The following is a 15,725-nucleotide window of genomic DNA, read 5'->3' on the forward strand; positions in this document are numbered from 1 at the left end:
CCCTATGAAAATTATTAGATAAATCAATTATTTATTTAATTTTATTTAGAAATCATTATTTGTTAATTGTTTCTTATTATTTTTGACTTAATACCTTGGAATAATTAAATAAATCACTATTTATTTATTATTCCTTATTTTCCTTTTAGATAATTGTTAAATCATTATTTAATAATTATTTCAAATTCACATTTTTCTTAATTCTCATAAAGTGATTAAGATTTATTTTTTATTTCTTAATTACTTTAAACACTTTCTAAATAAAGATATTTTACCATTTTGAATATCTTTTCCCTCTTAAAAAATATAATAAGGTATTTTCAACACCTAGATTTTGATTTATTCAAGTGATTAAGATTTATTTTTTATTTCTTAATTACTTTAAACACTTTCTAAATAAAGATATTTTACCATTTTGAATATCTTTTCCCTCTTAAAAAATATAATAAGGTATTTTCAACACCTAGATTTTGATTTATTCAATAATATTTTATTGTGCGGATAGACGCTCTACAACCTAATATGGGGTAGATCTCAAGCATAAATACATTTAACATGTAATGTTTAACATTTTTAATTTAGCGTGCTCTATTTAAAAATCAATCTAATTATTATTATGTATAAATACAATATAAATTTAAAATATAAAGAGGTTAACATTTTTAAGGTGCCCTATTTAAAAATCAATCTAATTATTATTATGTATAAACACAATATAAATTTAAAATATAAAAAGGTTAACAAATACTCAAAAAAGAGTATGGTAAATAAATACAAATATAAATAAACCCGAGGTATGTTAAATAAATAAATTATTTTTTTATATTTACTCCCAAGGTATGGTAAATAAATAAAAATATAAATAAGCTAGAGGTATGGTAAATAAATAAAAAGCATATGAGCAAATTATTATTAATACTATGGGCCAAATACCATATTTATGAAAGAGGTATAAAGAGCTATGGTAAATAAATAAAAATATATCAAACAGGATTAAAAACCAACATCTAATTATATACCAAGCTTATGGGCCAAATACCATGGTAAATAAAAGAAGTATGGTAAATAAATAAAAATAAAAATAAATAGAGATATAGTAAATAAATAAAACATTTTTTTATATTTACTCCATAAACATTTTTATATTTAAGAACACTAAAAAAAGATATTCTATTTAGGTGAAGCCTATGAGCCAAATTATTATTAATACCATGCAAAAAAAAAATATTAGTACTGGTAATATTATTATTATTAAATCTAATACTCATATTAATATATTATAATATTAATATAATATTAAATTTAATAACTTTATATTAATTGTTGAATTGAGGCTTCTGTGATCCATAACAGTTATAAGAAGAATTTCGACGTAAATCACATGTAGAAAACCTTTGTCGACGGGTTTCGAACCAACTAGTGTGGTTTATTGTCAGGACAAGTTGAGGAGTCAGATCATCGCTGCATATTAAATAAGGAAAAATAAAAATAATATTATAATTATAGTAATTAAATTATTATATATTCGAATGTAATACCATTTTATTTTAGTCAAAAGTAATAAAAATAATATTATAATTATAGTAATTAAATTTTCTCTCTAATAAATAATTAAAAATATTATAATATATTATATATTCGAAAGTAATTCCATTTTATTTTCTTCATACATTATTCTTTGGTTATTAATAAATTTAATTCCTTATATACTAGGGATAAGTAAAGGGGTTTTTAGAAAGTTTTTCTTTGGTTATTAAATTAATTTATTAATTCCCTAGGGACAAGAATGTTATTCTGTTTTATTATATATTATTCTATGGTTGTTAAATTAACTTATTTAATTAATTATTTAAATCACTAGGGATAGGTAAAGGGGGTTTTTTAGGATTGATTAAGTGGAAATAATAAACTATTAATGAATATTGGTTAAATTTTTATTTATTTATTTATTTATTTATTTATAAATATAAATAAATAAATATTTATTTATTTATTATGGTTGTTAAATTAACTTATTTAATTAATTATTTAAATCACTAGGGATAAGTAAAGGGGGTTTTTTAATAAAATTGATTTAATGGAAAAAATAAACTATTAATGAATATTGGTTAAATTTTTATTTATTTATATCTTTCAGGAAAAATAAATAGAATGAGCGACACATTAAAAAAAGAAGAAGAAAAGGTCAAGAACAAGACCAATAGTAAACCACAGAGCCAAAGGAGAAACCCTAGGAGGAAGGAAAAGACATGGCTAAAAGGAGAAGGATCCGGGAAATTAAGGGGAAACATCGAAAGCTCGAAAAGGTTAAAAGGGGGGGTGGAGGGGGGGGCAGGAAAATCAAGACTAAGAAGAAAGGGCAGGGATCCAACAACTATTGATCTTCTAGCTGTCATCTCTATTGAGATTGTTAAGCCTTCTTTCAATTTCAATAGCTTCTTTGAATTTACGGTGATGGAACTGCGCAACCCTAGCAATAACCTTGGCCTCCTTTATACAGACCTGATGCTTGGTCTTTTCTGCATGCTCTGCTAACGTTGAAGACTTGGTTCTCCCATGTCTTAGGTCAGCTGCATGCTCGTTGATCCTCTGATGGATGGAGCGCCCTGTTTCCCCGATATAGGGGGTCCCACAAGAACAAGGGATCAAGTAGACACCCTTCATGTCTTTAGGGTCAATGGGATCTTTCACCAATCGGAGGGATTTATGAATGGTGTTGAGGGGCCTAAAGGTTGAGGGAATATCATACTTCTTAAGGATCCGAGCAATCTTGTCTGTGGTTCCCTAGACATAGGGAAGATGGACACCTAGCAGGCGTTCTCTAGGTTCTTTCTTAATTAACGAATTTTTAGAGGCTTTAAGGAAAGCCTTCTGACCTAGGCTCCTACTATATCCATTCTCCATAAAGACATTAAGGAGATGGTATTTCTCCTTTCGAAGCTCTCATTATCAGAAATCCTGAGGGCACAAGTAGCGAGGGTGTTAAGAACACCCAACTTTTGAGCAGGGAAATGATGGGAATCGGCATGAAGATACTGGTCAATATGCATTGATGGTCAACCTAGTCAACCTAGCTGTTTGGAGGATCTGCTCTCCCTATTTAATATGCAGCCATGATCTGACTCCTCAACTTGTCCTGACGATGAACCACACTAGTTGGTTCGAAACGCGTCGACAAAGGTTTTCTACATGTGATTTACGCCGAAATTCTTCTTATAACTTTAGATTAATACAATATTAAATTTTTTATATTATAATTATATATTAATATATCATAATATATATTAACTATATATAAATATATATATGGGAGGGAAGAACAAAGACATGGAGTGATAGAGGTGGAGAGAGGGGGATTGAAAAGGGAGAGATGAAGATAAACTTAAGGAGAGGGGAGAGAAGGAATGAAGAGAGAGAGAGGGAGAGGGAGACACAAAGATGGAAGGGAAGAGAGGGAAGGAGAGAGGGAGGGAGATAATGAGAGGATTCGAGGGCAGAGAGAAAGAGAGATGAGGAAGAGAGAGGGAGGTAGGAGAGAAAGGGGGAGAGAGGACTTGAGAGGGAGGAGGAGAGAGGAAGGGATAGAGAGATGGAGTTAGAGGGGGATAGAGTGAGGGAAGAAGAAAGACATACAAAGTGAGAAGTGGAGACAAAGAGGGAGTGACAAGGGAGAGATGGAGAGAGAGTGTGTATGATTAGGGGTGAGATAAAGAGACAAAGAAGGAGAGATGGAGAGGAGGGGGGATAAAAGGATAAAGAAGGAGAGAGGGAGGGATATAGTAACATAGTTGGAGAGAGAGAGATAGAGTGATGGGGTAAGAGAGAGGATTGGATGGAAACGAGAGAGAGAGAGGGGAGTGGAGGGAAAAGAGAGAGAGAGAGAGAGTGATGGGAGAAGAGAGGGAGGTAAGAGAGAAAGGGAAAGAGATGAAATATGAGAGAGAGGAGGAGAGCAATGGGGGAAGAGAGAGGGAGGTAAGAGAGAAAGGGAGAGAGAGGAAGGATGAGAGAGACGGAGGGAGAGAGGGAGGGATAGAGAGATGGATTTGGAGGGGGAGAGAGGGAGGGAAGAAGAAAGACATAGAGGGTGAGAAGTGGAGAGAGAGAGGGTGAGATAAAGAGACAAAGACGGAGATATGGAGAGAAGGGGGGAGAGAAGGAGAGAGAGGGAGAGAGGGAGGGATATAGTAACAAATCTAGAGAGAGAGAGAGAGAGAGAGGTAGGAGAAAAAAGGAGAGAGAGAAGGAAGAGAGAGAGGATGTGAGAGAGTGGAGAGAGGGAGGGAAAGAGAGATGGAGTTGGAGGGGGAGAGAGAGGGAGGTAAGAAGAAAGACATAGAGAGAGAAAGGTTGAGAGAGAGGGGGGGAGGTGTAAGGAAGATGGAGAGAGAGGGAGAGGGGATAACAAGAGGGAAGAGAGATAGAACCGGGGGAGAGGGAGAGAAGGGGAAGAGAGAGAGAGAGAGAGAGAGAGAGAGGAGGAGGAGGAGGGATGGATAGATAGATAGATTGGAGAAAGAGAGTGTATGTTTGGGGGTGAGATAGAGAGGCATAGGGAGATAGAGATATAGATGGAAGGTGAAGAGAGGGAAGAAGAGAGAGATGAAGAGAGGGAGGGAGGGACAAAGAGATTGTTAGATATGGAGTGAGAGAGCTTGTGTGTTTGGGGGGATGATATAGAGAGACAAAGAAGGAGAGATGGAGGGAGATATAGATATAGATGGAGTGGGGGGGGGGGAAGGAAGGAGGGACAAAGAGATTGATAGATATGGAGTGAGAGAGCGTGTTTGTTTGGGGGGGTGAGATAGAGAGACAAAAGAGAGATAGATATAGATAGAGGGAGGAGAGAGGGAAGAGGATTTCTTGCACTAGATGCATTGATTTCAATGTAGATGGTGATTTCTAATCTTATTTTATTGCTTGCACTAAATTCATTGATTCCAATGTAGATGGTGATTTCTAATCCTATTTGATTATTTGCACTATATGCATTGATTTCAATGGAGATGTTGGTTTCTAATCCTATTTTCTTACTTGCACTAAATACAATGATTTGAGTGTAGATGTTGATTTCTAATCCTATTTGATTGCTTGCATTAAATGCATTGATTTCAGTGTAGATGTTTTCTAATCTTATTTGATTGCTTGCATTAGATGCATTGATTTTAGTGTAGATGTTGATTTCTGATTTGATGTAATTGGATGTATGATGGTACATTAATTCTAAAGTGATTAGATTAACAGTGTGCATTGATTTTAGTGTAAGCACAAAATATTATTGACAATGTACATTGATTGTTGTGTTATAGTAATTCAGCCTATTAATATTGGAGAGCAAGAGAGATAAAGTATGATGTTTACTACAACAACTCATGGTAAAGATTTAAATGGTTTACAATTTTAACTTTCATATAATCAATATGAAAATATGACAAAACTAACAAGGGTGAGTAGAAGAAAATGATCTGAGATTGATCACAATGAAGAATATTTGTAATTGAATACATTCTTGTTATTCACATTTTTTATCATTCAACACTATTACATTGTCACTTTGCATTCAAAATTTTTATTTCATCATTTTTCATCATTAAAGTTGTTAACAATATTTATCATTTCAACAAATTGAGGTAACTAAGCAAATTTAAAATTAGATAAATCTCAGACATATTTAGCACATTTAAAATGATTATATTAATATTGTATTTATATATTATAGATAAAATTAGTCATATGTTCGATATATATTCCTTGGTCGCACACTACTAAAACCGGCCTAGATCCATATTAACTCCGGATCTATCAAGTGCCAAGAGGGATAAAATCTCTTGAGGTGCAAACCTTTCCTCAGTTTTGCACTCAAAAAAGAGGTTTGCACCTCGAGAGATTTGATCCCTCTTAGCGCTTGATAAATCCGAAGTTAAGATGGATCTAGACTTATTATTTTCTAATTCCTAATTTGGCTCAATACTTTGTTATAAATAGAAGGTTTTCTATCCATTCTTCACCATTACCAGTTTCATCGTCAACATTATCGTCTCATAGCAATTGGCCTCCCACTTGAATTCAAACACCAATTTTATTTTATGCCCATTGCAAATTGAGAGAGAGAGAAGCACACCATTGAAGCACAAGGACAAGAAAATGACCCATCCCACGGAGGGGAACTGCAGACCCATGTTGTAATTTCTCCTCACCACGTGTATTCATTAATAAAATTATTATTCAAGTCTTCCATTGGGTTCTTGCATTTTTATTTTATGTTGTTACATGTTTGTATTTGCAAGATCTATTGCGTTGTAGGGTTTTTTGTTCAAGTTTGGTTGTAGATCTGAAGCATATAATCAACCAACTTTTGTTGTTAGGGTTATAAGTCACCTATAACTTAAGTGAAAGGATTTTTACTCACTTGTAGAAATAATTCAAACTAACAATCTTGAAGATCTTTTATGCATGCACAGGTGGGAGAAACATGCTACTGATATTTTTTGTTTCTTGGAAGAGCCTATATAGTTTTTTGAATGCACACTATCGCATCTCCAAAATGAAATTTCCATTTTCAGTATTGAAAAATACAATTTTTTCTTTAGAATTTTTTTTTCTTAATTACATTTTTACACAAATAAAATATAAACAAAATAAAATAAATTAAAAAATAATTTAAAAATAAAACTTTTAAAAACATTATTAAATTTTATAATATAAAACTAAATTAAAGTTAAATAAACCATATACATTTCATAGAAATCTTACACTACTTAAAAAATTACATTTACAAAGTTAATAATATAATCCATGTTACTTTAATGTTCTATGAAGGATTTAAGGAAGTGTAATTTTAAGTCAAAATTGGCCTAGATGTTGATTTAATTCATCCATTGTATTTTTTATAGGAAAAGGAAGTGTAATTTTAAGTTAAAACGTGGTCGAGATGTTGATTTACTTCATGTATTGTATCTTTTATAAGAGACCACTTCGTACTAACATCATTGTACTCAATAATCCCTTTCACCTATTTTATACTCAACAATCCCTCTCACTTATTTTGTGATCATTAATTAATTAAACATAAATATAATTATTTTAATCTTATCTCACATGTAGAACTACAACATATATTCCATAGTTTCAAATATAAATCTCCAGCAAACTATCAGTGAAGAGAAGTTCACTTTTGAAAAGTCGTAATGGCCGACACTGACTCTGAGTCGTATTAAAATTAGGATCCCACTTTTTACTTTAGAAGATCTCGCTAATGGAATGATGTGGAGCCTCCCTTTCCTGTGATTCTTGAAGGAGAAAATTCTTGCGAATGTTGAAGCAGAAAAAAACCATGGAAGTTATGGAGCACAGCAGCGCCGACTTCCTTCTCTCGACGCCCGGTGGCGGTAACAGGCAACGGTCACATGCGCTGATTATTCTCAATTATGACCTCCCCCGCTTCACCGCAACTCTGTGGGATCGAGGTGCGTAATGAGGATAAATCTGGTTATTTGACAGCCATTAAAACAGGGGAATAATTGAATATTTTGACACTGGTGTTGTGCTGCAGCGCTGCTACGGTTGTGTGCAGACGGAGGGGCCAATCGCCTATACGATACAATTCCGAGCTTCTTCCCCCAGGAAGATCCCCTGCTTGTTCGTAAAAGGTATGTGCGTCTTGAATAATTCTTTTTAATGGTGAATTGCCTTTATTAGTCAATGGGATTCGATCTTCAGACGTCGAGAACTGCTTGTCATTGTTGGTAATTTTTAAATCTTTAGGTGGGTTTTGGCGTGGATGTCAATTCTGTTGGTTTTATCATATTTACATGTCAAATTCAGACATAAAGCGTTAGATTTATAAACACAATTTAGCTTCACCAGTACCAGAAGCGCTTTTCTGGTCCATTGGAAATGTTTTCGTAGAAAAATGGTTGTCAATGGCGCTGCTTGGTCCAAAATCAGCACCGTTGTTATTCCCACCAATGTTTTGTTTCAGAAAGTCACTGCTTGGCTCCTCTATTTCCTGGGGTCAAGTGGGAGTTTTAGGAAATTGTGGCTTTGAAATAATGACATGTTGGTTTTGGTGGGTCATCTCACTTGCTGAGATTGGTCAATATATGTGGCCAAGGTTTGGTTTCCTGAAGTGACAGGTGGACTCCTCCATTTCCTGGAGTGGGTCACCTGACCTGCTGAGATTGGTCAATATATGTGGTCAAGGTTTGGTTTCCTGAAGTGACAGGTGGGCTCTCCATTTCCTGGAGTGGGTCACCTGACTTGCTGAGATTGGTCAATATGTGTGGCCAAGGTTTGGTTTCCTGAAGTGCTCCTGACCTGCTGAGATTGGTCAATATATGTGGCGAAGGTTTGTTTTCATGAAGTGACAGGTGGATTCTCCATTTCCTGGAGTGGGTCACCTTTGAGATTGGTCAATATATGTGGCCAAGGTTTGGTTTCCTGAAGAGCTTCTCCACTGGGTCACCTGGCTTGCTGAGATTGGTCAATATATGTGGCCAATGTTTGGTTTTTATATGTTGGTTGTGGTGGGTTCTCACTTGTTGAGATTGGTCAATATATATATAATCACATATGTGATTATGTTTTATTTGGTTTGGTTTTTTGGTGAATTTGATAGCTTAGATGATTTTATGTAGGTTTTTATTTTTTCTAATTGTCAGGGAAATTGTAATTTTATACAATTTAAGTGGGTCTAATGGTTAAGAGCATGTGTTTCTTCCTAAGAGGTCACGAGTTCAAAACTAGAGGGGGTAGGAGTATATATGCTTTTGTAGACTTAGCAGTCAAATCACTTCTTGGAGGTGGGTCCCTTGTCCCACAAACAAGGGGTCTCATACACTAATTTCTATCTAGTTTGACCATGACCTTAAAATTGGATAATAATAATAATATATTATGCTATAATTTTTTTATACAGAGGGAAAATTTATTACACTTCACCATGACCTTAAAATTGGATAATAATAATAATATATTATGCTATAATTTTTTTATACAGAGGGAAAATTATTACACTTCAGTTGTCAAATTAGTAGTGGGACATTATATATCACATTGTTATTATCACACTTTAGTTGTCAAATTAGTAGTGAGACAGTTATATATCACATTAACTCATCATTGCTATTCAAGGAAAACCACACTACTTGTTGATGGCACCATGACCTTAAAATTGGATAATAATAATAATATATTATGCTATAATTTTTTTATGCAGAGGGAAAATTATTACACTTCAGTTGTCAAATTAGTAGTGGGACATTATATATCACATTGTTATTATCACACTTTAGTTGTCAAATTAGTAGTGAGACAGTTATATATCACATTAACTCATCATTGCTATTCAAGGAAAACCACACTACTTGTTGATGGCAGAGGGAAAATTTATTACACTTCAGTTGTCAAATTAGTAGTGGGACATTATATATCACATTGACTCATCATTGTTATTATCACACTTTAGTTGTCAAATTAGTAGTGAGACAGTGATATATCACATTGACTCATCATTGCTATTCAAGGAAAACCACGCTACTTGCTAATGGCGCTGAGTCACTAAGGGGCAAGACCTTGGGTTGTTACCCTATTTCCTAAGTCTTAGAAAGACTAACTCTTAGCCAAACAAACACAATTTTAGGGCATATTCTAAACCTATTAAATTATATAATTTTATTGAGAATTGTAATTTTGAAATTTTACAAAATTTTGAATAAAATTATTTAGAATTTTTTTTATTTAAAAAACGTTAAAAAAATATGCTCTAATCAAATATTTTAAATTTTGAAATTTTTAATTAATTTTATTTAAAATTCATAAAATAAATACTACATTCAACCAATTTTGTTCCTACACCATTAAGATATGACCATGTAAATTAAAAAAGAAAAGGAAAGAAAGAAGTTAAACTTGTCCCTTTCTTTCCGCTCACCGAAAACGACCTATTAGCCCAGTATAGCAAAAGCCCAAAAAATCTGAGTTCCTTTTTGATTGACCGTAATCTCTCGTATAGGGCTTTTCAGTTGCCTGCATCGACCAAACCCTGCTGCCAAACAAAACAGATAATACAAAATAGGTACCCCATTACCTTCTCGCAACCCCACCTTTAGATGTGACAGTGGTCTGGGGTTATATTCCTTTTAAGACGTTACCAGGGATTGGTTATTTCACATCAAAAGCCTGACGTCTTTCCAAGTTTACTTTTTCAGGGTTATACGGGTTTAAACTTTTAACACGTTATTCCCAAATTCAATTCAATATCTGAGTGTTAAAATCGGCGTTCTCTAGCCCGGCCACAATTTCACCTGGATTCCAAATTTCTGGAGGGAAAGAAATTTTTTACAAAATTTGAAGACTAGAATGTTTGAATTTTTGTCAGTACCATAAATAACTCAAAATTTTAAAACTTTAAAAAATTTAAATTAAATGTTTTTAAAATCTTACAAAAATTTTCATTATAGTAATATTTTGAGAAAGGATTTTTGTAAATTTAGGATACAGTTATTAAACTTTAAAATATTCTTGTAAATTTAAGTTACAGTTGTTAAACTTTAAGATTTTAGGTGCTCCAGAAGTTTTTGATGGTGCTAAATCCAATTCCACTTTAAAAACAGGATAAGCACTCTTTTTACAAGATTTGTTGAATTTTTTGTGCCCTGATTCTGACCAAAAGTGACTGTCTGGGCAATTCTTCTACCTCGGTAGACTTGTCCTTTGCAAATCACGCCACTAAGACTTAAAATTACAAAAGAACCTGGAAAATTTGTTAAAAAAAATTGCCAAAAAGAACAGAAACATCTGACAATTATTTTTTCCCCTCCCTGACAAGTGATGATAGAGATGCCAATTAACTTTTCATTAAGTCTCTCTGTAATTCCTATTTGGATATTCTCTCTCATTCAGATCCAGGGCTCCGGTAGAAGATTTCATCGAAGCAGTTATTGCGGCCTCTTGATTGGCTAGTGCTTTTTCCTTTATGAGTATCTATCTTTTTTCGTTTAAGCAATGTTATCACACTTTGGACTGTAAGATTTCGTAACCTGGAAAAGATTTAGGAAAGGCTCGACAAAGTCTTGGCAGATAAAGAAAAACTTTAAGATATAAGAAATTTTGTGCATTAAAAATATTAACGAGTTTGTGGCGAGTTTTCCATAAATCTAGCGAGTACATGCCCTCGCCAAGACTTGCGAGTCTGAGCTTAGATAAATTACACAGGTTCTAAGGATCAGAGATTTTCATGTTGTCCTATGTGAGCCATGCCTGGTGTATGTTTCCTTAAGTTTATATTCATATGGGGGCTGGGGCTTTTGTATTAGCATATCTCTATAAGACATTTTAAAGGTTTTATAATTTATTTGATGTCTTTTTTGGTTATTTTTCCTAGCAGAATAATTTGGGTGTAGTTTAATTAATATATATTTTGTTTTTTACCAAAAGTTTAGATAAAATTGTGATTTTTTTGTTATTTAAAATACAACATGTAGATTTAGCAATTATACAACTTAAATTTATCACATTTATAGATTATGGTTGTTCTTCTTAAGTTTTGGCTTTTTTCACCTGAATCTAGTGATATATTTTTTGGCGAAGCAAATAGATTCAACTGTCTAAACAACCCTTACAATATTAAAATTACATAAACTTAACAACTCAACAGACAATTTTAACAAATTGACTTATTGAAAAATTACCCTTACAAACTCAAATATATGATTTTAACAAATTTTTACCCATTAAAAAATAATAAAACCAAAATATAAAACATTTAAACTATACTAAATAATATTCTTCAAATACTTATTATAAATGATCAGTTATGGATCATGTTTCATATCCATAAACTTTCAAACGTACACAAAATTTTTATCAGGTTAAAAGTAAAGATTTAAAAAAAATGGATGGTTTTATTGTTTACATTGAGTTTAATGACATCTCTAACTTCTTTCTTGAAAAAAACAGTTTACGAAATTTAAAAAAAAAAACAGTTTGTGAAATTAAAAAAAAAACAGTTTATGAAATTTTTCAAAAAAACAGTTTATGAAATTTTGTAGGGTATTATTTAGTTATTTTATATTTTAAAGTTTTTCACTAGAAACTGGTGAAATAATTTTTGGTCAGATTTTGTTTTTTATTCAAAATTGGTTTTTAATGCATAAATAAGTTTAGTTCTCTGAAAAACTCCTAGAACACTAGGATTGTGCAGACTTTACAGATCAAATTTGTGATGTCAACAATTTCCTGCTGGATTCTAAACAAATTTGACCAAAAAATATGCCCAAAAAAACCTCCAAAATATATAACAATTAAATTATTAAAAATTATAAAACTATAATAGCTTTATATACAAAGTCAAAATTGAATAACATCCTACAAAATAGAAAATGGGCATTAGATTAGTAACACTTGATTCCACGTGTAGAAAGAAACCAAACATAGGATATGGGCATTAGCTTAGTAACACTTGATTCCACGTGTAGAAAGAAACCAAACATAGGATATAGAAGCCTAAATAGACACCAAACATAAAATATATAAGCCTGGGTGGTGCCAGAGTACTCACCATTCTAATTTTAACTTTTGATTTTATTTCTTTTGGCCTTTTAATATTGCAGAAGTGATTTATGAAATACGGTATTAAATAAGATAGATACTTTCGTGAGTGCCGCGTCCTCTATTTAAGTCCAAAAGTACCAACTCAACTTGGTAAGAGTCAAGACCTTTCAAGATTATGAAGGGCTGGCTTTTTACTAGGGATCAACCCACCCAGTCTTTTTAAGGTCAACTCATCAAATGCAATCTCTATGCAGCATATCTTGTGTGTTCTTTATGGATTCTTTCAACCCAAGACGAATCATGGCTCAAGGCCAAGGCATTTCCTTCAGGGAGTGACTCTTTGTACAATGGATGTATCTTGTATTTAGATGTTGTGGAGTAAGACAATAAAGTTGGGCATTGCGGAAATATTTTATGGATACTGATTCTTGGAATCGGATTCAGTAGGCTCCCATTCCATCTCGGTTAAAAATGGCAATGTGTTGAAATTTAGATACATTACCAGGGGGGACTGATTTATATTGTCAGAGAAACAGAGCAGAGATACTATATATATTAATAAACCAACATGTATAATTAACCAATAAAAAAAATTATGCAATCATATTATAAAGATCTGAGATAAAAAGGGGTAAATTTCCATGAAACTCTGTAACTACTTAGATGAATGACTGAAAACAAGGCAACCAAATACTGAAAACAAATTTACTTTTACCAAGATACAAAGTTTCTTAACAAATTAGAAGCAGTGGAATAAAACACCAGAGACAAAAACAACTTACACAAATTGAGACACTTTTACCCAGGGATCCCAAAAGGGAAAACCTGCTTTACCCTCAGATAGCTGCACCGATTTTCCCAGACTGGGTTTTTTTGGGGACATTGGTCCAAAACAATGGTGTCACCCGTGTGTTTGTTTTGTTTTCTTCAGTTGATGATCTTTAATGTGTTGAGCATGTACTTGTACTTATTTTCAGTGTTTACATGGTAAATAACTTGCTAATTAACATAACAAGTAGGCAGGAATAAATCAGTAAAGTATATAAAGGTTTTCTAACAATTAGACTTAGAAATTCCAACATGGTATCAGAGTGCAGTTGTAGATCACAGGAGAACTGAGGACATTAGTCGAGCAGAGCAGCAGTAGCAAAAAACAGCTATCCCGAGTGACGGAAGTTGTTCCTAGCAGAGAAGCAACAAGGAAGGGGTGACGCAGTGCCTGCGTCATCAAGTTTGAGTCGGGAAGAGGATCAACACAGTGGCAAAGGGGAGAAGACTTGACCTACGCAGTGCCTGGTCATCTTTCTCAGTCAGGAAGGATTGACGTCCGTGGCTAGGAGGTGCGGATTTTGTTGGTGCCGGGATTGCGCAGAGCCTAGAAGCTCTAACCTTCAGTTTGCTGGGGCTTAGGAAGCTGCGGGTAAGTTGCAGAGTGAAGCTGGTGGGGTATTGTAGTGAGAACAGTACCTAACAGGGCAAGACCAAGGAGGAGGCAGTTGCTGCCAATGTTTTAAAACTCTGACTTAGACTTCGATTCGGCCGAGGGTCGACTCCGACTCCGAATCTGACTCGGTGTCGACTCGGCCGGCTCGATTTCAATGACTCGGTCGTTGTAAAAAATACATTAAATATTTATTTTTTATAAAATACATAATTTTAAAGATTTTCATTCATGTTTCCAAACACACAGCATTAGAATATAGATAGAAGACAACATATGATCAAAGTAGGCTCATGAATATATCCGTTATATTAAAATGGCACCCAGTGCACTGTCCAATACATACACGATGATGATATAGAGATCAAAACAAAAACACAACCAAGGAGGCTAGAAATGGCCTCTACAACAAAAGTCTGTGACCAATACTACTGGCTACTGCTAGAGTTGCCAACATCATTTGGCTCAGTGTTACTTGGGAGCGGGAGTGAAAGTGGGGAGCGGGAGCAAAAACAGGAGTGGGAGTGACATTTTCGGAAGCTCCCAGTTTGGGAACGAATCTCGGAGGAGTTCGACAACCAATGTCACTAACATTAAGGTACATAGAGGGATTGGTGCTCTTGATTAAATACGAGTTCCATACCCTAATACATGACAAAATTCAATGGAAACATTGCAATCCCCCAATCCTGAAATCCTGAAAAACCGATAAGTCTGCTGGATTTTGAATGAAATCTAAAATTCTACTTTCTCCATATGAAATCCAATGAGGCTGGAACCATTCTCAAACATTCTGAGTCATTTCATGGTAATGTTAAAAATTTAAGTAAAAGGATGAAAATGAAGATTAAGGAGAATGTCACTTTTACTTTAAGAATTTAACATTACCATGAATAGCATAGCCTTAGTAGGGCAATATGATCAAATACTAGGGTTTGGGAGAGGGGAATGGACCCCAAAGACCAACAAACTAATTCATAAACCCCTTTGGAGTCCCCCGCACTTAGAAAAGAGGCGTGTTTTTATGGTTCACTAGCCACTATCAGCTACTAGGCCGAGTAGTTACGGATCCGGCCGAGTCAGCCGAGTTATGACTGACTCGACCGAGTCATGCTATGACTCAGCCGGGTCAGTCATAACTCGGCCGACCGAATCGAATTTTCTGCCGGGTTGAATTTTATTTTTTTTTATTTTTTTTTCGGCTCAGACCGACTCGGTCGAGTCGGTTCCGAGCCGGCCGGATCTTAAAACAATGGTTGCTACCGAGGATTTCTAGCCAAGAAATCTAGATCAGTGGTGCAGTTGCACTAAGAATCAGAGTGGGGGCATTTCCACATTGGGAGAGGGATTTCCAGGAGGGAAATCAAGGCTCAAAGGGAGTCACACCGAGAACTTTCAGGAAGGAAGTAGAGGAGCAGCGAGATGGCAATGAACGGGGTAAAAGACCAGGACAGACTGGACAGAGCCTCAAACTTCGTAGTCTGGAAGGCTAGAATCTTATCCGTTCTAGACAGAAACCGTCTCAAGCAATTTGTCTTGAGGACAATAGCAGTCCCAATTGACCTAGCTGATAATGACAAGTACGAGGATGCAATGGCGAGGGCCAAGAGCATCATCTCATCCTTGACGGGGTCAAGGACCATGTAGTACCACACATTGCCGAGAAGAATACGGAAAATGAGATGTGGGAGGCCCTAAAAAAGTTGTATCAGCATACTTCTGTGTAGAGGAA

General features: G+C 34.4%; 1 protein-coding gene across 1 annotated transcript in view; it reads left to right on the plus strand.

Annotated features, from left to right (window-relative positions):
• The first annotated feature begins 7,133 nt into the window (after positions 1-7,133).
• LOC149164292 (thiamine pyrophosphokinase 1-like) overlaps positions 7,134-15,725 on the plus strand; it is a 120,140-nt gene continuing 111,548 nt past the window's right edge. Inside the window, exons 1-2 of the mRNA XM_089432018.1 lie at positions 7,134-7,466; positions 7,553-7,649. Of these exons, the coding sequence (XP_089288144.1) occupies positions 7,313-7,466; positions 7,553-7,649 (251 nt within the window). The 5' untranslated portion in view covers positions 7,134-7,312. The remainder of the gene's footprint in view (positions 7,467-7,552; positions 7,650-15,725) is intronic.

This window comes from Pinus tabuliformis, chromosome 5_1, assembly GCF_031772625.1.
Source record: "Pinus tabuliformis cultivar Carrire ecotype Pingquan chromosome 5_1, CPIR1, whole genome shotgun sequence".
In the NCBI taxonomy this organism is placed as follows: Eukaryota; Viridiplantae; Streptophyta; class Pinopsida; order Pinales; family Pinaceae; genus Pinus; species Pinus tabuliformis.